This window comes from Zonotrichia leucophrys, chromosome 14 (genome assembly GCF_028769735.1).
Source record: "Zonotrichia leucophrys gambelii isolate GWCS_2022_RI chromosome 14, RI_Zleu_2.0, whole genome shotgun sequence".
NCBI classification, from domain to species: Eukaryota; Metazoa; Chordata; class Aves; order Passeriformes; family Passerellidae; genus Zonotrichia; species Zonotrichia leucophrys.
The window spans coordinates 2,504,046-2,528,170 of record NC_088184.1 but is presented as its reverse complement, the minus strand read 5'-3'; the positions used below and the strand labels follow the sequence as shown (position 1 = coordinate 2,528,170).

At 43.1% G+C, this 24,125-nt stretch overlaps 1 protein-coding gene across 8 annotated transcripts in view; it reads right to left on the bottom strand.

The window, feature by feature from the left end:
* Positions 1-24,125, bottom strand: part of CREBBP (CREB binding protein) — a 97,421-nt gene that overhangs the window by 62,106 nt on the left and 11,190 nt on the right. For 7 of the 8 annotated variants that reach the window (XM_064725407.1, XM_064725409.1, XM_064725414.1 and 4 more), the window contains exon 2: positions 20,330-21,042. In XM_064725407.1, coding sequence (XP_064581477.1) covers positions 20,330-21,042 — 713 coding nt within the window. The remainder of the gene's footprint in view (positions 1-20,329; positions 21,043-24,125) is intronic. The other variant, XM_064725413.1, reaches the window with a different exon arrangement.

Sequence of the window (24,125 nt, the reverse complement as noted above, 5' to 3'; positions counted from 1 at the left end):
AAGGGGAAAGGGGAGGAAAGGAAAGGAAAGGAGAGGAAAGGAGAGGAGAGGAGAGGAGAGGAGAGGAAAGGAAAGGAGAAGGAGAAGGAGAAGGAGAAGGAGAAGGAGAAGGAGAAGGAGAAGGAGAAGGAGAAGGAGAAGGAGAAGGAGAAGGAGAAGGAGAAGGAGGAGAGGAGAAGGAGAAGGAGAAGGAGAAGGAAAAGAAGGAGAAGGAGAAGGAGAAGGAGAAGGGAAGGAAAGGAAAGGAAGAATCAGGCAGATCCCTCAGTATCACCCACTGAAAGACACAGGCACAAACTGCAGCTCCTGGTTAATTATCTGAACGCTGAGCCCAGTGACTTCTGTGGAACTTTAAACCATGGCTGATTGAAATCTCAAAAAACAACTGGCAAATATATGCAGAAGGTTGAGCCTACACATTGTAAACAGTTTATCCTGCTTGTTTATTCTGCAAATGGGAACTGGCAGCTCCAAGCAAAGGACTCAGAAGGCTCAAACAGCCCAACTCCTCTCTCTGCTTCCAGGACTTTTCCCAGGCAGGTAAGGGAAGGCAGATACTCAGAAGACCTTTACTTTTATATTTCTGAAACAGAACTCTGATCCTAAAATCCTAAAAGTTCAGAAGAAGATAACCAGGTAATTAAAAGTCACCAAAGAAGAAAAACCAGCAAGAACATTTGAGTTTACAGCCTGGTAAGAATGGTCATTTTCATGGGGAACTCTGAGCCATCACAAAGATTTGTATTTGGCTTAAAGTTTGTTAAATTTACTTTTCTAAAAGGAAGGGAAGCAAAGAGCAATGCAGTGTGAGCTGTTTCTTTTGCCACCTGCATGCAGCAGGCATGGATGTGCATTAAGGGCTACTCCACCTTCCATCCAGGGCATCTCCCTGACACCAACAGCTGAAAACCCAAATTGTCAGAGAGAAGCTATGTTGTTCACTCCCATTTTGCTCTAAGCTCATGGATGTTCCCTACATGCTGCCTTTGCTTCCCTCCATCATTTCATCTCCTTTCTCTTCCTGCCACCATTTTCAGCTCAGTTCCCTGCGCTCCATCCCATGCACTCCTTTCATCCCACCTCATCCTCTGTAATTCATGTCTTTTACTTCTCTTTCTGTGCTGCAATTTTGGGAAAATCTTGCTTCTTTTGCCCAGCTCTTTGTGGTCACAGCTGCATGAATTCTGATGGGGTAGAGCAGACTTTCCCAAGAAAGGTGTTGCTCTGTTCCACCAGCTGCACTGGGGGAGATAAAGGGGTGTATCCCAAGTGCAAGTTAAGGCTAGGGGTGCCTCAAGAAGGAACATGATTAATGCAGGCCACCACCTTAAACACATTATTTCTGCTCTAAAACAGTTCTCAGAAATATGATAATGACACTCTCCTTTAATGGAAAAGAGGCATTTAATTTAATAATTCTGCTATCCCAGGAAGACAAGTAGATTCTGTTCCCTTTTTTATCACTATGGCAACTCTCTAAGATACTGGAATCTATTACTGAGTGTGGATAGGAAATGGGCTATTTCACTCTACTCTCATAAGCCAAGGAATGTACAAACTTCCAAGCTGAAAAAACCCCCAGCACTTAAATCCTTTGTTCAGCTGCCTTGGACTACAGGAGCCATCACACTGCAGGGCTCTGAGCAGCAGCTGTGGGAGCTGCTTCTCCTGTTTTACTTCTTATTCTCTTCCAAACAGAACAGCAATTCCATTTCCTCTAGTTCCTGGAGTTCCAGAGATTTCCTAGAGGAAGTTTGTGACCAAACCTCCAAACCTCACCTGAGGGTGCAGCTCAGAGGTGATGTGACAAGTGACAAGTTCACCAATCTGCTCCTGAAGACACCTTTCAGAGCAGACTGGATCTCCACACTGTGCTGTTCCTTCTGCTTTTAAAGCTTCCTTTTTCCCTCCCTTCTTTAGCAACACTGGCACACCACAGTGCTTCCTTCCTCCCAGCATCGAGGGCATGAATTATGCTCCCTCTTGTACACCCAGGGTTCAGGCTGTAAATAAACTCCACCATTCCCTCCTCCTTTAAGTTTTTATCAACTGTCCCCTCACCTCCACCACCACAGCTCTCACTCCTGCAGTCAGGGCACTCCACCACCACATTCCTCCAGGACACACAACCAACACAAACCCCATTCCCTGTTACAAGCTCATCATTTCCTACTCTCTTTTCAGCTTCCCCTCCAAGACACTGTCAGAAACCTCACACCTGCATGCAGCTATGCTCCTTGCAATCCCTTTTCCCTTGGGAAATTCTGCTCTCCTCTGTTGCTCCAGCCCACTGTTCACTCCAGGGTTTCCAAATTTAATAAAAGGTCTGGCAGGACAGACTGAGCTCAGCCTCAATGTTCCTGAGAGAGAGAAAGCACCTGCATTTGCAGGCATGTGCCAAGGAGCAGCACCCACCTCTGATAATGCTCCTGGGTTTGTATCTTACACCACCACTACCTACCTAAAGTTAATGCCATCATTATCTTTTTTTTAATTAGCTGGTCCAGACAGATTAGTCAAAAAAACCCCAAAAAATACCCAAACCAAACACCCAAAGCAACAAACTTATCTCCAAGTTAAATGTTGATTTTCATTAAGTTTTGAAGCACTGACTCTGTACAAAAATGGAAGAAGGTTATTCTGGCCAAGTATTTAAAACCAAAACAATACCATGAGATTTGGACTGAGCTGACAACAGAAAAAATACAGAAAGGTTGATATGAGAATCAGAGAACTCAAAGCAGCACAGGCTCAGTGGAAAATAAGCCTAGCTGAAGTAATCTGATTATGATCCAATCCTATAAAATAAAAATAGTTATCATTAATATTCAATTCAGTATCTGCTGGATTTTTGACTAGAAAACAGCCTGGAAAGAAAGGAAGCAAACGAGACAAGCTTGGCCAGACTTTGAAAGTCATGAATCTGCAAAATGCTTGAAGAAGAACAAATGGGAGCTCTCAATATGCCAACAGGAGGGATGAAAAGACAATTGGATAAGGGGAAAGTGCCATCATTATGTGTCTGGAGTGATGGGAATGCTGCTGCAACAAGGACCAACAGCTGTAGTAGTGCAGGAATGACAGGTAAAAGTGACAGAATCCAGAAAGGCCTCAAGTAATGTTCAAAGGACTAATGGGCATGGCCAAAGACAGGCTAATTGCAATCTAATAGCCTAATTAATTTAGCTTACTATTTAAGCTTATTAATTTGCTTATGTTATTAAGGCAAGGGCTGATGTAATTCTAAAGTACTGATTTTGAGAATAAAAAGGTGGTAACACAAATATTTTCTATTTAGCAAAGATAGATCAACAGGTAGGAACTGAAACTCTGTAGCTTCAGAGCCAAAATTAGAAAAAAATGGAAGTGCCTACCACTGAAATCATTAAAATTGCATTAATGTTTTATTTAAATAGTGTGCACTTCTACTCATCAACAGGAGTTAGTTCAGAAAAATCATAAGGCCTCTAATCAGAGATACTCTGTCTTTGTACCACTGTTATTTCCATATGCTCTAGTCTTTATAAAATGGAACCTTATAATAGAAAGAAAATTACAAATTCTCTTCTGCTTGTCCAGAGACAACACCAAAAGATGAAAAGAAAAAATTATCTCTGGAAGCAAAAATAACCTGAGACTCTGACTAGAATCCATTAACCAAACTCAGGGACCAGAGTCCAGGAAGGCAGAGGTATAGAACAGAAATCAATAAATGAATCAAACTATTGCAGCCTCCTGTGTACCCCAGAAGTGTCACTGAGCATGGCTGAGTGCAGCTCCAGGTGATGGCTCCTGTGAAGAGATGAGATCACACACAGGATGGACTCCAGCACAGAATTCCATCCACTCACTCAATCCTGCAGCAATTAAGTCGCCTCTTCAGCCTGACATTGATTGCAGGATCACAAACCAGTTACAGTGTTAGTCAGGCATCCTAGGGAAACTGCACATCCTCCCCCGCCCTCAGATCAATTTTTCTCTAATCACTCTGGAAATCACTGGTCAATTTGACCCATTTTTCTTAATGGCCTCAGAGATAATTAAGTTCCCAAGATTACCGAGCAGAGATGGACAGGTAGATTATGACACAGCCCTGCTTCTGGCCAGGACAGATTTATTTTTTGCAGTAGCTGTGAGGGGGCACGTCCAGGACACAGAGGTTATTCTGTACCACTTCCCATCACAGCTGAGGGCAGGGGAAAGGGAGTCTCTTCCAGGGAGAAGGGGTTTCTGAGCATTTTACATGTGAATCATTCACCTGTGTTTTCTTATCTCACTGCTGTTTCTTGCTCTAATCTGAACCTGTGATCTTTGCCTTTTGTGCCTCTCCCTCTCCAGCCCACCGCAGGGGGAGGGGGTCAGGGACAGTCTCAGTTGGAGCACAAATTGGGGAATCCCATTCTTAAAGCACAACAGCCTTATCTGACACCCAGCTCCAAGGGTTGAGATAACAACAGATCTGCTGAATCGAGCTGGAAACAAATTTATCTGAGCATTTGCTGCATTAGGTGTGGAGCCGCGGTCACAGGGCTGCTTTGTCTGCTCCTGTGGGGGTGGTACCTCACCTGCTCCCTTCAGTGCCCATCATGGTGCCCTTCTCCAGAGCAGGAGAGGCAGCAGGGTGGCTTTGCTGCTGTCCTGTGGGGTATCAGTTTATGGGATGACAACATCAAGAGCAATGAGGTCATTTGGGATGGGTGTTCAGTGCTGCTCTCCTGCCCTCACCTCGGCACTACCTTTGGGAATCCATTAATAACCATACACAGTCTGTGGGGGAACAGGAGAAATTGGTTTTCCCCAGCTTTCCACCCCCATTTCCTCCTTCAGACCTGTTACAAAAGTTTTTCAGAGTTTTTAATTTCCCTGGGATGTTAAGTACACAATGCATGTGGTGGAAGTTTGCATGGAGTGCACCATGGCCACAGGCCAGCTCAGTGGCCATGATGTCAGTGAAATGAGAACAGGGCTTCTGGGGACTCCTGAACTCTGGCAAGATGAAGATCATCTTCTTTCCTCCCTGCCAACCTGTGGAAGCACTGCCCAAGACTGTGGGCACATCAGATGGAGCAAACTAGAAAGTGAAAGTCCCACGTGGACACCAGAAGGGACCAGAATCTCTGCTACTGGGAGCAAGCTGCCCCCAGCTTGAGAGGGGACACACCACAAGGCAACCTCTGCTTCTTCCTGCATGGTCACAAACAGGACATGAAGAAGTGGCATGAAAATCCCACCTCTGCCCTGGCAGCATGAGCATGAGAGTTGAGAGGAAGCACAACCACCACAGGAAGTTCTTCAAGGATAAATGCCCCTCCAGTTTCCTGTGGGCACATCCTCAGACAGAATGAAGGGCTGATGTTATTTCACATCCTCTTCAAGAAACCTCTGGCTCATATTTGTAACAAAAAAGTGCCATGATCAGAACTAGAGGAGCCCTGCTCCCCAGCCAGGTGGAGAAAAGGGACTGTTGGATCTCTTGGACCATGTGGGTCCATGGCACAGCACATCAGACACACAAGAATATAAGGCTTCAGTTGACACTGGCACAAAATGTCCTCTGATGCCACTGAGATCCACAGGGACAGAATCCATCTCTGTCTTTGGGGTGGCAGGGGGATCCCAACAGCTGATTGTACTGGAAGCTGGAGTGAGCTTGACTGCAAATAAACGGCAGAACACTCCATTGTGACTGGCCCAGAAGCCTCAGGTATCCTTGGCATGGATCACCTCAGGAAAGGGTATTTCAAGGTCCCAAAAGGGAATCATTGGGCTTCAAGAAGAGCTGCTATGGAGACAGAGAGAATTTGACAGCTGAATACCTTGTCTGGTCTCTTAGAGGACCCTTCTGCTGTGAGACTGAGGAGGGATGAAGAACAACAAGCCCTGATCACAACCACAACAGTGTCCTGGTGGCCAGCCAGCCCTGCAGGACCCCATCCATGGCAGGGGCTGTGGACTGGAGAGCTCAGCCAGACCTGCTCCCCCTTCCATAGCCCTACACAACACTGTGTCAGTCCAGTGCAAAGTGCAGACTGACAGAGGACTAGGGTGGCCTGAATGAAGTCACAGCATTACTGGGAGCTGGACATGCCCCAGGGGGAGAAACACAGCTCCACCACTTGTCATGGACTGATCCAGACTGCACTGGAAAGGGTGAGGCTCCAGAACATTTACAGCACATTGGTGACATCACTGGGAGAACAGGGCACAGGAGGGTTTTGGTAAAGGGGAGAAGATAATCCAAACCCTCCTGAAGGCTGGTTTTGCCATAAGGCAAGGTAAGGTTAAAGGGCCTCACTGTAGGTTTTTGGAGGATGCACATCCCAGAGTACAGACTGTCAGCTCTCTCCATCTTTTGACACAGAAGAAAAATGATTTCAAGTGGAACAACACTTGAAGGTGAACAACAAAAAGCTTTGAACAGATCAAACAAGAGCTTGTTCAAGCAGCAGCCCCTGGGCCAATCAGGACAGGACAGGATGTAAAAACCTAGCTCACAGTCAGGGAGAATGGTCCTTCCTGGCAAGTCTGATAAAAAGTACCTGGGGACACTTGAGGATGACCCCATGGGCTCTGGAGTCAGGGATACAAAGGATCCAAGGAACACCTAAACTGAAAAAGATCCTGGTAGTCCATGAATAGGTTTAAGCTGCTTCCAAAGTGAGTGACCCTGAAGCACAGCTCCTCCTGGAACCCTGACCAGCAGTGCTGGGCTGGATGTTCAAAGGGAAAATGCCTTTCCCACATCATGCTGCCATGTGAGCTCCTGATGCAGTCTGCAACTGGCCAACAGCACACCAGCCCTCCTGCCCTGGAAAACATCTAGGACTGACAGAACTCACAGCCATGGACTAAATGAACTCAACAGACATCTTGGAGGGACAGCCAGTGACTACAGAAATGGTATCTGTGCTTGTGGGAGGTGTACATATATATAAAAATATAAATACAAATGTGTGTAGCTAGTTGGAAGGTGTAGGAATTGGACATGAGTACATGGTATGGAATACGGGGTAATGTCCTGGTTCCAGCCAGGACAGGGTTAATTTTTTGCAGTAGCCAGGACAGGGCAGGGCCAGGATATTGAGGTTATTCTGTAGCACCTCATGCCATTGCCAAAACCCAGGAGTCTCTTCTGGGGAGAAGGGGTTCCTCTTGACAACCCTGTGAGCCAGCAGGAGGGAGGGGGTAACGCTGTTCTGAGCATTTTGCATGGGAATCACCTGCCTCTCTCATATCCTCTTGCACCATTTTTTACAATATACTTTCGTTATTAATACCCCTTGCTGTTCCTGTTTCTTATCTAATTGCTGCTTCCAGTAAATTGTTCTTATCTCAGCCTGTGATCTTTGCCTTTTCTGCCTCCAATTCTCCCCTCCATCCCACTGCAGGGAAAGGGGGACCGAGTGAGTGGCAGCACAGGTTGGAGAATCTCAGTGGGAGCACTGAATTCAGGAATAAAGCACAACAGACTCGCAGACTGACATCTCCATGAAGGAAGGCAGAGACCTCTGCCACCACCCTCTGCATTAGCAGCAGACACTCCCCAGGGCTCTTGAGGAGCCACCACCGTTGCCAGCATTGTCCTGTCAGCACCTCAGAGATTATCTGAGGACACAGAGGGAGCTGAAAGCTTGACAGGAAACAGTTTAGAAGACCCCCGTGGTGAGGGTGCTGTAAAGAACTGCAGCTCTGACAGTGGCAGAGTGAGGACACACAGCCCCAGCCCACTGGGTGTGCTGCTCTGATCTGTTCTGACAATAGAAAAACAGGAAGGTCAGAACCACCTTTTTTTCCTCACCAAACTCTTCCCACACCTCTGAACCTGACAAAATAACTGCAGGAGGAAGTCACCAAGTCAGCCTTTTGTGAGCCACCACTATCCCTGTATTATTCTGGACTTAGTCTATGGTATCAAAGCTAAAAACCAATTAAAGTCCCAGATTAATAATTTAAATTATTTCAGAGAACAGAACATGCCTGTCATAGTTAAAGATGAGAGAGAGCAGAGGCATCCTAGATCTGATCTGTTTTGATAAGAGGCCAGATCTTCACAAACTAACAGCAGTGTTGAAGAGTTGCATACGTGAGAGCTTGGCTGTTCAACAGTGAAAATTGCTCTAGTAAAACACATCTGCCACTCACTACTGCTTTCTTCTAAATCCCTGGATTTGCAAGGAAGGACATTCTCCCTACTTCCTCCTCCTGTATCACTCACACAACCCCGTGTGATACAAAACACTGAAGGCTGAGGAGACAGTAACTATTCCCACCCTTCCAGGGCTACTGTAAAATAAACTCTGCTGCTGTTTTCTGAATGCCTGAGCTGGAACTTCAAGGTTCCACTTCATCAACAGGCTTAGGCTGAGAGCAGCTGAGCACAAACACCCCAACCTCACAGAGCCACAGCCACTCAGCATCTCATGCTTCACCCAAAATCCCCAGTTACATCACTGAGATGTTGGGGACAATTTTCTTCTCTCTCTCTCTCTTGTTTTTATTTTAGAAAATAGATCAAGCTGGCACAAAATGGGAGTTTCTGTACTTCCCACTATGACCTACACATCCAAGCAGCATCTTTTGGGATCAGCATGAAGAGAATGGGTACAGCCCCAGCTACCTGCTGCTGCCTCCAGGCAGTCCCTGTCCAGGGATGACTCAGAATTTCTGGATATGCCATCCCAAGCACCCTTTACTTCCTTCTTTTATGGGCCTCACTAAAATCAGCCACTTCATTCACCAAAATCAGCCACTTGATACTCTGTTATTAGACTAAGCCTTTAAATCCCCTGCCATCAAATTACCACACCTACCTCAAATCTGGGCTTTCAACACATGAGTTGGTTACAATGCTCAGCATTTTGCTGCCTTTTTCTCTCTTCCCATCCACTGCAATGTTTTTACAAGCAGCACATCACCTTGCTTGGCTTAAATAGTTTTAACTTTCTTCCTTTGGATGTTTATTCTCTCTCTCTCAAGACAAGGAAAGCAAACAGTTGGGTGTCTCAGCTGCTCAGCAGTTACAAACTGAAGTCCACAAAGTACTGTGAATGAAGGAGTCAATCTTCTCTAGGTAATGGAAGACCTAAGAAATTCAGACTGACAGGCAATTCAGGTGCTTTTAATGCTGTTAGTGACAGTGAAAGAGGCCAGGGCTGCTTTCAGAGTGCTGACTGCTGCTTCCCAGGGAGGGAACACACAGAGCCAGGGACCTGTGCCTTGCCATCTGCACGCCTCAGCAGCAGACCCCAGGTGAGCAGCGCACACAGAGCTGCCAAGATCTGGCATCACCCCCTGGAGTTAACCCCTCCTCAGCCCCTGGTGCTGCTGCCCCAGCTGCCAGCAGTGCTTTGCTCACAAACTCCACACCAAAGAGCAGCTTTCCACCAAGCACAGCTGAGGACTTTGCTCTTTGGACTCTTATCTCCCTCAGGAATGAGGCCCAAGCCTCCAGCACGAAGCAAGGTCCACCTCACAGATTAGGGCTCCAGGAGAAGCACAGCAGACAGGTCCATTAGGAATTCATGCTCATTTGGGAAGGGGAAAGACAGGCTTTCTTTACTACACTGGCATCATCTTGCATCTGTTTACTGACAAAAAAAAAAAGTAAGTCTCTACTAATTGCTATTTCATCCTATAGTAACGTGTTCCAAAAGAAAGTCACCATGGCACTTGGAATGTATATGCCAGAGGGACAGATGGAGAGGCAAGGAAAAGATTAATCATTTTATGGCAGAAAGCCAGTGGTGTTACCAAAAAAAAAAAGTGAATTCAGTCCCAGTGCAAGAATGGTGGCAATGATGTTATCTGAGCTGAGGTGAGAGAGCTCACCTAAACCAACCTGCAGGTTTGGCAGTTTGACAAAACATTCAGTTAAAAATACTCACTTTGAAGTCAGTAACAAGAAAGCCTTAAAATGTAACATTTCAAGAATTGGATTTGATAATTAAATCATGATCTGGCTACCACTGTCAGAGGAAGCCAAGCTCCAAGTCTCCCATCACTTGAAGCTAATTGCTATAACCAAGGCCTACCACAACAGATTCATAAAGCAATTACTGTCTTGTTCTTCAGCAGTAAATTAACTCAAATTAAAATACTCAAATGTCCAGGAATAACTGTAATTTACTTCATCCTTTATTACTAATATTTGGTAAAACTAGAAATAAAATTTTAAAAACCCCATTAAAAAGAAGCCAGGTGTTTTATTACCACTTGTAATAAGATGTGAAATTCTCTTCCAAGCATTTCACAGAGGCCAAAGAACTTCAGTATTCCAAGGCCTTTAAAAAAAAAAAATGAACCCATGTTTCCCCACAATTACTGAAATACAAAAGACAAAATTTCATGGGAAAACCTTCTTTACAAATGACTGGATATAGAGAGAACAGATTCTTAATACACTTAACTGGAAATCAACTTTTCCCAGGAAAAGAAAATCAAATGATCATATGCTTACACTGTATACATGCCTGAGGAAAGAAAATGTCTCCAAAATTCTGCACAAGCCTGAGTACAAACACAAAGAAATCTACTACAATTCCTGCACTCAGTATCACTGTTGTACTTATGAAGCAAAATAAAGCTGAGAAGGTTTACTTTGTAATGAGTGTCACCTCTGCAAACAACAACTTCAAAGCTCTAATGAATAATTAGCCACAATTGATCAATGCATTCCAATTGCTTCAAGAGCTTTTATAAGTGCCAAGCAGAGCAAGTGGCTTTCTTCAGATAAACAAAAATTATTCTTAGTATACAAGAAAAGAAACTTAACCAGAACCACAAAATTAACTGTAGATATTTCAAAGGTTTGTTTCATCAAGAAAATCTAGTTTGGACATGAAGAATAATTCAACAATACTTGAAAAGAAAATTTTGAAAGGCAGAAATTCAGTGAAGATATGCCTCAACAGATACTCCACTGTATATTCACAGGCCAAAATTTTTATGAGTTAATTCCAGGAGAAGCTTCAGTGTGCACTAAAACACATTTATGGTCACACCAAACCAGTTTTCTAACATAGGTTCCCAACTGAGTATCTCTGTCCTGCACCTCATCACCGTGAAGCTGAGACAAAGTTTAGGAACAGCAGTGACAGGCAAGGGGAAATGTCTTCAAACTGAAAGAAGGGAAATTTCCATTTGTTAATTCTTCCTTGGGAGGGTGGGCAGGCCCTGGCACAGGGTGCCCACCCTGGATCCCTGGCAGTGCCCAAGGCCAGGCTGGGCAGGGCTGGGAGCAGCCTGGGACAGTGGGAGGTGTCCCTGCCATGGCAGGGGTGGCACTGGGTCAGTTTATGGTCCCTTCCAACCCAAACCATTCCATGATTCTGTGATTCTAGAAATGCAGATTTCTATATCAAATTCAAGCCTAAGTCAGCAGTCCTTCCTTTATTTCCTGTCCTGTGGATATCAGCCTTGCAGACTGTACCCAGCAGAACTGCCAGCTGTGCCTCTCAGCACCTCAGCAGTGCCTATGGCTGGCTGGAGACAGCCAAGGAAAGGGAGAGCACGTCATGCTCCAAAAATTGAGTATTATAAGGAATAAGCTGTTTTGGTAAGAGAAAACAGCAGCGCTATTTCAGAGGTTCTTTCCCCATTTATCTCCCAGAAGCTGGCCAAGGATACATTATCAGGCAGCCCAAGGAATGTGATATTCCACAGAGGTGGCAGAAAGACAACAGTAGCTCTGAGGAGGAACAGCAACAGGAAAAGTAGCTCCAAAATATAAAGAAAAGAGATATTCTGTGTCCTTCCTCTACAATGTATACTCTCCTTGACAGACATGAATCCTAAAGGAAAAGGGGCAACACTGAAGGGAGAGGCTGTGACTCTGAAAGTAACTACACTTCTCAATTGCAGACCAAGGAGAAAAATCAAATCAACAAGAAACAAACTCACAGCACAGGTTACATTAAATACATTAAAAGAAACAAAAATCAATATTGCTTACTCCAAGCAACTACTTAGCACAAATATCACAGCCTGATATTAACTATGGAGAAATGTAACTATAAATAATTTACACTGTTAAAATAATTTTAAAATAACATCAAGAGACTAACATGTTCGTTTTGAAACACCACAATGACTTCAAGAGCTACTGTGACATTTCCAGTCCTATAAAAGATGTTCTCCTTGAAGATTTAACAATACCCACGAAGCTATTGAGACAATCCTGAACAGGCTCTTAAACAAGGCAAGATCTGATGGTTGTCTCTAAACAGGATTAAAATTGAACAGTTTGACAAACCAGGCCTGTGCACACATTCCTCACTGACAGCAGCTGCACAGAGGAGGATCCAGAAATGCTTTTTAACCCAAGATGCCCCATATCAGACTAAGGGAGCCACCACTGTTTGTTCCAAGAGAGAAATCTCATCTTCAGCTGGTGGTGTTCCAACACTTGTCCATTAGCAGGGTACAAAGATCCTCCCGTCCTAAAGGCAGTTATTTAATTAAGTCAATTTGCCAAAAGCTTCAAAGGGCATTTGTTTTGTTTCCAAAAGTCCCCTGACAAGCAGAGCAGCCATGCAGCCAGGGCAGCATGGAGAACACAAATCCTTTCCATCCAAAACAGCAGCAGAGTGCTAAATAATCTATTTACCACTCTTCAAAAAAAAAAATCTATTTCATTTCTTTTGGCAAGGAGGGTCCTATATTTAACATGCTGTATTTTCATTATGATTCACTCTAAAACAAAGGCACTGTTGAACCTTTTTTAGAGCACAGGACACTGTTATTTCCCAAACCTAAATAGGATTTGTACACAGATACCAAAGAACACATCCATCACTTTGGAATTTGAAAATTTTCAGAACATGTAAGCACAGACACTTCCAGGTGCTACTTACAGGTAGTTTTTGTAGCACCAGGAGTTCAAAAATCATCTCAAATCCTTATTAATCTAAATCTTAATTCTGCAAAGTATTCCTGGCCTTAGAATTAAAGCCATTGCTTGGATTACACACAAACAGTTAAAACACAAGCAAGCTTAGTGTGCCACTTCACAGTCACAGTAATTTCTGGAGTAAATAAAAATACTCTTTACTGTAATAGCAAGGAGGAGGAGGATAAAGAGGAGAAGAAACGAGCACATACTATTTACAGTCCATGGACACAGCTACAGCAAACTGATGCCACATACAAATGGACTTCAGCTTCCAAACAAAAACCAACAGGTATTTCCTCCAAAAATTCACAAGAAGAAAGGAAAATGCCATTATACTCTGCCATTCCTTATTCTCAGCCCTGCAGAGTAAACTAGCAATTGTACCAGTAAGAATTCAGAATTATTCTCTGACATAAGGAGGGAAAGTGTGTATTGAAAGACCTTTTCTAGTTTAAATCTTAATCAAGGTGAAGAATAATCTACAAAGTAGATTTGGGCATGGTTTGTGCTCTTTTATTTTAAGTCCCTATGGAAATGAGTGATTTTCAAAATTCCAAAGTGCAACTTTCCAACATAATCTTATTTTTTTGCCTGATGGTTGAAGTGTCCTGTTTTCCTTCAACAAAGTGTTTTTCACTTGTGGAAGCTGCAAAAGGAGAATTGCCTCCTCTCACTGCTTCCACTCCTGATCCATTTCTCAGGAAGGCTGACACAGTTTATCAAACTCTATGTAATCTTCCAGGTTTCCTGCACTGCCTTTTTTCTAAAGAAACAGACCACCAGCATTTACATTCCAGACCTCAGCACTGCCTGCTTTAACACATTTCTGTATGTCCTTCCAATTACAGATTCCCAATATAATCACAGCTCGCTGTCAAGCACAAATATTAAGTTTATCTTTTAAGTAAGGGCAAGATTTGAGACCTGCTAAAAGGTCTTTTCATCAGAAAGGCTCCTGTGAAATCATATCTACATGCATGATTAGAGTCTATTAAGAAAATGACTGTGACAAAGATTTCCTTCTGACTGAAGGAACCAGGCATTTCGTAACTTCTACTCACCAACGTTTCAGTGGGCAGGTTTTTCTCCCTCCCATCATCTGAGTCATTTTTTACCTGGGTATTAAAAACCCCAAACAGCAGCAGGAAGATATGTGAAAGCAGTCTGAAAACTGGAATGATGTCATCTCAGTTACATCTGTCAGTATCTGGGAGTTTCTGTCATTTTGACTAACCTGAAACAACACTTAAATCCTGCTTTTAATCAATGCTTCCAAAGGAACTGGTGAATCTGCTGGTTTCAGTCCCAAAACCTTTTAGATGAACTTGGAAATAAACACCACTCTAACAACAAAAACTGAAGAATGACAAGACTCTTAGCAACATAATTGATGGTTAGTGACACAAAGCTTAATGTTTGTGGTAGAAGATAATGGCACAATTCTGCTCTGAAGAGATCCCATAACATTTAATTTTTGTCAGCTGGCTGATAAGGCAGTGCAAGAGCACAGAGAGAATTTTGGGAGAGGAAACTGAGCTGAGGTTTGTCCCCACCAAGGCTGAGTGCTCTGCTTCTTGCAGCCCTGGAGCCAAACTGAACCTTGATACCTGCATAAGCCCCAGCCAAGTGCTTATCACTGCAAACATCTTCAATTACATTGCACAACTGCAAACAAGACTTAACTCATGTACTAGAAACAGGAAACAAGTGAATTTCGGGTGCCAGCAGTAAGAGCTGTGGGAAGTGAGCTTTTTAAGTCACTAAATCTCTTTGACGTATCAGCAAACTCATCTGTGGAGCAGCAATTTCCACGCTCATGTTTCAAAACAAAACTGCCTCAGAGACTTTCATTTTACTACGAGTCAGTGAGTTTTGCTATTATGTGTTCCTCTGTATTTACAGCTTTTTTGTGTTGTATTATTACAAAAACACATATGTCTCACCTCAGTAAAAACGCTGTTTTGGTGCTCTTTATTTATCAGAGGATGGAGCAGCTATGGTTGAGTGTGTAGCATTATTAGGAGTCCCTGGAATGGGAAGCAGCCCTGTTTGGAATATGATTTGGACTGGCTACTGCTGTTTGCCAGAGGCATGGTCTGCTAGGAGCCAGGCAGCTTGGCAGCCGAGCACGGACAACTCCGTGCATGAGAAGCAAATTAACTGCAAGTCATGTTAAAACAATTCAGGCAGAATTCAGACAGATTGAGAGCCACCACAGAAACAAACAGCACCAGCAGTTTGCTAAAACACACAGAGCTGCAAAGGAATGAGAACATCTTCAGCTGACTTAATTCACAATCAGCAAGCGTATCTAAATCTGGTACTCAGCAAGAGCAACTGGGGGATCTGTTTAAATAAATAGTTGGCTTCATTTTTTCTCATCACAAATTTTCCTTACCACAGTTTCCTCACAAGTAACGTAACCACATACATTGTGGAAATCCTGCTCTTAAACACAGCTCATTATCATATTTAATTTACTCAAGATTAATTTCCAACACCAAAACACAACTCAGGGAGCAAAACTGTGAATGTGCTTGTCCAAGGCACATGTATTAGACAGACACCCTGCCTGGAAACAACGACAGAATTCACTTCTTTTATAGCTCAACATTAAAAAGCCCCAAGACAACAGTTTATTCTCTTGGTAGAAGTAAAAAATTGTTTTACTGGTTTCTGAAGTTCACTTCTGGTAAGAGTTCCTCCTCCTCTTTAATCTGACCCTACTCTTACTGAAGCATACACTGCCATGTGCTATTTTGACTGAAATAAAGTTGAAAACACGCACTGTCCAAACAAATTAGGCCAATACCATTTAGAGGAAAAAACTGTTCTGCACTCATAGGCAAAAATCCAGCAGACCAGATCTAGTTTTGCACAGTTAGTGATTGTTTTGAGTCTGTTCAGGTTTTGATGCCAATCCCATGCTGGGACCAACTTCCAGTGGGGTTAAATCCACACACAGAGGTAAGGAAAACTCATCTCTTGCACACAGCACTTGGAACTCTGGATCTAAACTCCCTGCAACTACACTGGAAGATCTGCCAGCCAGATCAGCTTTTCCATCAGTTTCTCCCTGCACACAGGTTCTATTTCATATCAATATTAGTATTTTCCTTCAGAGTTTTCAAAACAGGTAGACTGAAGTTATTCAAAATCTTCAATCTTCAAAAAGGCATCCCAAAAAAACCCCTAAACAATCATTAATGTTGTAAATATCGTAACTAGGTACGAAAATAAACAAACATTTTCTCTCATCTCTTTATAGATTCAGTCTGACCAAACAATTGAATCTTTTTCCGAGGCATAGAGCCCAATAATGTTTGATTAAACTGTGCCTGCCCTTCATAAGGAAAGCTGAATTTGGGGTAGGTTTAATGGTTCTGTAAAGAAAAACACTTTGAAAGGAGCCCCCAGCAAGCTGTATCTTCACTGCAGGTTAACAGCAATACTTTCTGCAGATTATCAGCCATGCACAACTCCAGATTTTTCCCTTAATTTCTGCTGCTGGGTACCAGAATATCCTTGTTGGAGTGACAGGACTCTGAAGTCAGTGAAGAAAAGGGGGTTCCTTTTACAGAATTGTGTGAGGAGGCATTATAGCTTGGAAACACATAGAAAAGAAAACACTCCAGAGTCCTCTCATCTGAATGGGACTGTGCCACTTCTTAAGGGAAAGAGCAGAATACCAGGTAGAGGAATCACAGTCCAGAACTCCTAATACAGGGCAAAAAGGAAGCCTGAGAACCATACAAAATAAATGGGAACTTCCCAACATTTTTTTTCTAACTTTCCACGGGCTTTGACAGCTGCACGAGACACAGGGAATGCATCTCAGCAAGAGACTCTCTAACAACTCAATGAAAGAAACTCAATTTCCAGCCACAAAGAACAGGAAGGTTTCATCTCCTTCACCTGGGGAAGAAGAGCTCCCACAGCAACAGGAGTGTAAAACACAACCATGTCTCCAATGAAATGCTCATTCCTATGGAAGCAATGACCATCTGCTGAGCTTTGCTACTGCTCATCACATCCAACAACCAACAATTAAAAAAAAACCACCTCTAACAAGATGTTCTAGATGGTTTGAACATGTTTTCTGGACTTAAAGGACTCAACAAAAATCATGGTACAACACAAAAGGGCAATTCATTACTGCTGGAAATGATTGTGACAAGATGATCTGCTCCTCTACTCCATCAATAATTGTTCAGAGACAAATCCTTTCCTCTTTAAAGCTGATTTCCTAAGGAACTTCAACCCAGTCCAATAAAAATGCTCCTTGTAGGGTCATCCAAGAAAAAAAGGCCACAATGCCACAATTACAAGCAAAATTGTTACAGCAAAGGAGACTGCCAGTGAAGGGAGCAGAGATACACACAGTATCATGGAAGAGGGAGTTCCTCAAAGGTTTCCAGCTATCTCAGCAAGAAAAATCACTGATCTTTGGAGAATCATGTGAAATCTTTCCTCACATCTCTATAGATTGAGGAAGTATTTTACTTTAATCTCTCCTTGCCAATGGAAGAATAATTGTCTTGATATCAGCACCTTATTGCCCTCTGACACTGAGAATTAAATTATTTTCCACTCCTGTTTGAATGGGTTAGGGCTAAGGTTTATCCCCACCTTTGGCTCATGCAAGCACAGGAACACAAACCTCAGTCACCCTGCTCAGTCCTGCCTTAAAATAGCAAGTCCAGACCAAAATTCACAATCATGGTTGATGATGATTCAGATGAAATGAATCCTTGCAATTTCTGAGATCAGGTGAAGGGACCAGATTCTGGATGTTTTTCCTTCTTTTTCTCTTAATAGAAAGAATGCTTATATAAACACACCACAACACACAAAACCAGGAAAAGGAATGGATTGATTGGTCACACACTAAAAAAGGATTAGAACCAAGCACCACAGAAGCAAGGTCTTGCCTAACAAAACTGGTCCCAAACCATGAAGGGTCACGAGTTCCATATCAACACACTGAACTGAGAAAAATGGGCTGCAGAGCTGTACTTGAACAAGGTTACTCAGAGATGCACATCACTTATTTTTAATGTAATTAGAATAATAAATAGTTCTTTTAGGTATTTTTTCTGCATTTGTACTTCACAGCTCTTTGTTTCCCTTTGGATATTGCTACAGTCTTTGCCTAGAGAATTTCCTTCCAGCCATGATACAGATACAGCAGGATGGCAGCTACATTTTAAGCTGTTTAGACAAGTTGGACACTGTTCACTATTAGGTAGATCAGCTGCCTCACCACTTTTATTACAGCTCTTTAAATCTTTTAAGCTGTACACATTAAGTGGTAAACAGGAGGGAATCAGGAGGTGAAAAAAACAAACTAACCCAAATTTTCCTTCAGCAGAAATTTTCTTAAAAGCTTTCCTGAAGCATCAATAAGAAAAAGCTAACACACAATCATGGCTGATAATCCTATTAGGACAATAAACTGGGGGATGGGGAGAGACTGGAAAAGGATATAGCAATCCTCAAATGGCAACTAAGAAAATGGCAAAGACAGAGAACACTGCCGCTTGGTACAGGAAAATTCAGGGAGCAAGTATTTGTTCCAAAATGGAAACACAAAATTTTTGTGTAAAATACTCAGCTCACCTACTCTCTTTAATAAGAGACAAAGAAGATGTATATGAAGTTAAACTTTTTAAAGAAACACAATGCTTTGAAGCTTCATCTTATTCAACAAGAGATGGAGCCCTGGAAAACACCAGTTTTCCTGTTTTACTTGGCCAAGTTTTTAAAATGATTTGAAGTGCACCTTCAAAGAAGCACCATTTTATCACTTGTGCTCTGTCATGAAAAGTCACTATTCTCTTACAGTGCATTCCTTGCTAAAGCCAAGTAAATGTGCAAATTTACTTTGCTTTTTGCACATGTGTAAACTGAGGCACTCTGGGTCCCTTTCCTGAGCTGGTGAATCCATTTGCAGCTGGCAACAGGTTAGGCCTGAAGTCCTTGAAATGTGGAATTTGTCTGAGATCTGGCCTGTTCTTTACCAGAGGTGGGTTTGTTTAAAATAAATCAAGACCTCACAGAACCTCCCCCATCAGGCTCACACAGATTGTGTCAGCAAGTCCTTTGCTTTGGGGTAATTCTACTTCAGTTGGTTCACATAAAACTGAATAGTGACAAAAAATCTACTCCCAAGAACTTAGGTATCTGTAAATTCACAGAAATAAGCCAGATAAATAGAATTCCTCACTCTTCCCACAAATTTCAAAGGAAAACAAAAGAAAGATAAGCTGACTCTCTTTCAGTGCAGACCAATCAGCTTCCACACAACAAAATTAGCTGTCTCCAGCCTCCAAAACAGTTATATCAACTTTCAGGTGCTCTGACCTTCACTCATAGCACAAGTATCTCTTGCATAAGCAGAAGCATCTCTTCACTGCAGAGAGAATGCTTTTTATGGTTTTTATTTTGAAAAAAATTAAAATGAACTATACAGTACTCCAAAGTGATGTGAGCACCTCTTCAGAGTACAGGGCACACACTTTCATGTCAGACAATGCAATTTTTTCCACAATACTAACACATCAATGAATTAACATTTACATGCTAATTAACTACAGTGACAACAGCTACTGATGTATGAATAGATAAAATATCAGAGATAAAAATTGACCTTTTTTTCTACATATCAGAACATGGTGGGTTTGCCATCAAAATTTCATGAAGCAACTATACCAAAACAATGCAAACAAGAGATAAGGCACAGGGCAGGAGGAGCAGCAGTCAAAACAGGCTCTAAACTCACATCTGGGAAACAAAGAACTAAAAAGCAGTAACTGTATCAAACAGGGAGCCAGAGCAGCACCCCGTGACAGAAGCAGATACTTCCAGGTATAAATTCCCTGCCCTGATCCACAATGGCCACCAAACGAGGCTCTTGCCCTCCCCTGGCACAGTTTGCATTAGCTTGGCAATCTACGTGAAATTTGACGTTTCCAGATCAGTTTCTCCATATTTAAAAACCATTCGCTGCACGGCTGCTGACAGAGTCCTTGACAAAGGAGCAATGGCTACACTTCTCCCTTCCATCTCCAAGTGCTCCCATTGCTTTAGAAGATGGCGTTGTCTGGCAGCTAAACTGAGATCCTGCACACGAGAAATCATCTGCTTCCTTTCTGCAGGATTATGCTACTCTTTTCTAATTCACTCTGCTAAGATACTTTCCAACTTTTAGCTTCGAGGATGTCTTTTTCAACAAGTGCTTTCATTTTTGATTACATGAGAAGAACTGCTTCAATTATCTCCTTTTCACAATATCACTGGTGACTGAAATGGGGAACTACAGACTCAAGAAAAGCACATCCTTTAGTTCTGTCCCAGAAAAGGATCTACTGTGCTTCCTAAACACCTGTATGGAGAAAAACAAGTGCAATAAATAGAAGACAGTAAATGGCATGTACATACTTTAGTAATTGCTCCTGTCTGTGCTGTGTTCAGCCCGGTGTGCCCAGCCATCTGTGGAGATACTTGGGTTAAAGTCTCTGCCAGCACACTGCCTGCATTCCCCTGCATGGCAGGGGCAGAATATTGCATTCCTGCTCCCCTTCCTCTTCCAGCTGCCCCAAGAGATCCATTCATTACCTGCCCTTGTCCTTGCTGAGGCTGATTCATTAAACTGTGACCAGAATTACTGTTGAGAAGGCTCTGGTGTGTCTGACTGAAATTAGTATTCATACATATCCCAGGTCCAGTCTGTGATGTCGCAGGGCTGCTCGTCACCATTCCCACTTGTTTTTGTGCTTGAGAGTTCAGAGTTTGGGACGCAGGTGTGGTAGGTCCAGAGGTGCTGGCTGCCTGTTTGGCCAGGCCAGGAGCAGAGGAGTCCCCTGGGTTGAGCGGGCTCTTGCCCATGGCGCCCAGGCTGCCGATGCCAGCGCTGTTGGGCTGCCCCTGCACCTGGGCAGCCACTCCCTGCTGCACGGGGCTGCTCGAGTTCACATTGCCAATCCCTGGGTTCAAGGAAGAGCCGCTGCTGCCCCTCAGAAGTTCAGAAAGTTGTTTGTGTTTGGAAGCCGCATCTGGAACGAGGTTCCCACTGCTATTTAAAAGGCCCAACTCGCCATTGGGGATCAGCTCATCGGGAAGATCATTTTCCAAGTCAAACAAAGATCCGAAATCTACAAGTTAAAACAGAGACATGGGTGAGAAAACATGACAGATGAGTAGCTAAAATATTTATCTTTGCTACTTTGTACCAGTGTTAACATCCGCAGGCATTCAGGATGTCTTTACCCAGGACTAGGAGGTTGTCCGATTCCCCGCTGTTTGGGGGGCCTGGAAAGGCCCGGAGTGGCCTTGGGGCAGCCCACGTTTCAAAGGACGAGAAGAGGCTTCAGTTCTTTTCTCGGTCTCGGTGTTTATTAATTGTTTATCTAAAAGATTTTCTCTCGGCCCGACAGAGCTCTGCTCAGCAGCCAGCCATGAGCACACTCCCTCCCCCTCCGGACAGTCACCTATCTTTATACCCATTGTTACGTGTACAATATTTATCATTTTTCCCCAATACCTTTCACCCTTATTGACCAGTGCACTTTTAGTAATGACCAATCCCAAAGTGCCACCATCACCACAGAAGATGGAGAAGAAGAAGAAGAAGAAGAAGGACAGGACACGCCCCAATTCCTCCATCTTACTTCTCTAAACCCCCCTGTACAGAAATCCTAAACCCTGTGTTTCACTCTCTAATTAACTGATCCCTTCACCATTCACCCCGGTGAAACCCTCCTATCCTCATACAGGTGTCGTCTCCTGTGTAGGATCAAAGTCCAGCCACCAGACACTTCTGGAACATTCCAGGACTCCCGAGCCCCCCAAGGGTGCTCTCGGTGACACCTCAGTGCTGAGGTGCTGAGATCCCACAGGAGGTGAGTGAGGGTCCCTGTGACACAAACTGCAGAGCCTTTCAGAGCGCAGCCATCACGCACTGTACACAGCACTGGCCAATAAACAGGTTTTCTGGCAAGAATTTCAATACAATGAAGCTTAAGAAAACTAAGGTGACATGAATACAATGATCTAATGTAATGCTCAGATTTCCCTTGTTTTGGCTAAAAGATGAAGGCAGAAATAACAACAGATTTTTTTCCTATTGATTTATGCTCCCAAAAGAGCAATTACATCACCTTTTCCAACCTCCTCTGTAATCCCAAGCCACCGCATTTCACCCAGCAATTCTACCCTGTCATTTATGTGTGCACATGGCCAAAGAACATCTTCCAGCACTGCTTCAAAACTTCAAAGAACAACAATGATTTCCTCAACAGTTTGATCCCAGTCTCACATATAAAGACATTTAAGATCAGCTCCTAGTCATTGATTTGTACCATGATCTGCTACCTCAGAAGATCCCAAAAGGGACTCAGCATTTTCTCCTTGTAATGCCTCTTGAATCGAGTCACTGCTCGATTCCTGAACAGCTCAAATAATTCAAATTGCTCTCTAAGTGCCCAGCCATCATTTATCATGCCCAATATTGACAGAGGTAATCCACACACTCTCCAGATGAGCAAAATAAATCAATCAAATCTTCATTAAGCCACTTGAAGGAACAGCTCTGCCTGGCTGCAACATCCAGACTAATAAAAAAGTGGTGGGGCTTTTTTTTTCCTTTAAAGGACCAACTCAGGTACACTAAAATATTTTATTAATAGCACATCATAAGCAGCATCTGTGTAACAAGGTTATTTTAGTATGTAACTAAAAAATAGAATGTTGGTTCACTGTATATAGGTACTGCCATGTGAAAATAAAATTACATATTTGAAGACATAAGGACAGGCACATATTTATAAACATCTAAGCAGACCAGCCTCAATACACCAGAGTAGCTGTTCAAACACACAACACATCTTGGAAGAGTTTTCCAATCCAAGGATGTGAACTGAAACAATCACTTCTCACTGTAACATAAATGAGTGAAAACATTATTTTGCCCCCCAAGCCAGCCCTGACAAACCCCAGTCCTTCACTCTGAGCAACAAACCACATTTTTTCCAGGTTAGAGCAAAGAAGAGTTCTTTACTTAAGAAGGATATTCCAAAGGCTTCATTGTTTTAAAGTTTAATTCAATTTTCAACCACAAAAAGTTGGTGCAAGATCCAGGCTGCAAAAATTATGTAAGATGGGATATTGGAAAAAAACAACAAACCTCGAGCAACACAAACTATCACAAAGCACAGATGCATCACCAAGCCATCTCAGTACATTTTAATAGTGTAGTGATAGCTTTTATCAGCATGTGCATTTCCAATTCAACCTAGCTGAAGAAAAAATAATAAAATGGTCAGACTAGCAATGCCTGGTGAGTTACACAAACAGGCACAGGAAACAAAGACAAAACCATTAAATTCTGGCTGTTTTGAGGTGCTCAAAGCACCATGTCCTTCAGGGGCCCACACTGCCATCATCACCTACTGGAGTCAATAATCCTTCCAGGACTGCAGGATGTCGGCTGTGACAAACACACCCTGCTCAGAACAGAGCCCCTGCTCCCCTCCAAGCAGGCAAAGAACAAGCTAACATTTCATTTAGCAAGATTCATTAAAGTATATTTAATTTCTCTTACTTGCTTCTTTTCATTTCAGGTCTTTAGTTCATTTTTCCTGGTGTACCTTTGACTCCATGAGTGCTTCATCTCTCCTCCAGTTTCCCACACAACATCTGGACACTGACCAGGCTGCAATCTGCCACTTCCTTGACATTTTGGTTCTACTTTCCCTCTTCCACTCTTCCAAATTTCCCTATTTCAGCTGGGAATGCTGGGAGGCTCTGCCACTGGAGCCCAACCAAATCCATCTGCCTGTGCATCACCAAGGGTGGCACATGGGGCCAGGGCTGAGCTTCTCCCTCTCTTCAACTGCTCTCATCACCCCAGCCCCCCAAATTCAAGGTTTCATTCACACAACTTCTGTAAATCCCATATAAAGGTGTTCTTCCAAGCTTCTGCATCAAAACTGTTAATATTTCATGGACAATAGATGTGTGGGTGTGGGGAGAGGGGCAGAGAAGAAGAGACAAAATGTCAAGGGGGAAGATGTTGCTGTGGCTTAAGGTGTAGTTTTTTCCAGCTGTATTTCAAAATGGGATGCTGGAGTATAAATGCTCAATTTGTTTTTTTTGCTTGGCTGGCTGGACTCTCTCAGTCTTGCCAGAGCCAAGAACTGGAAATGTTTTTGCAGTTTACAAAAAAGAGTGAAGAAAG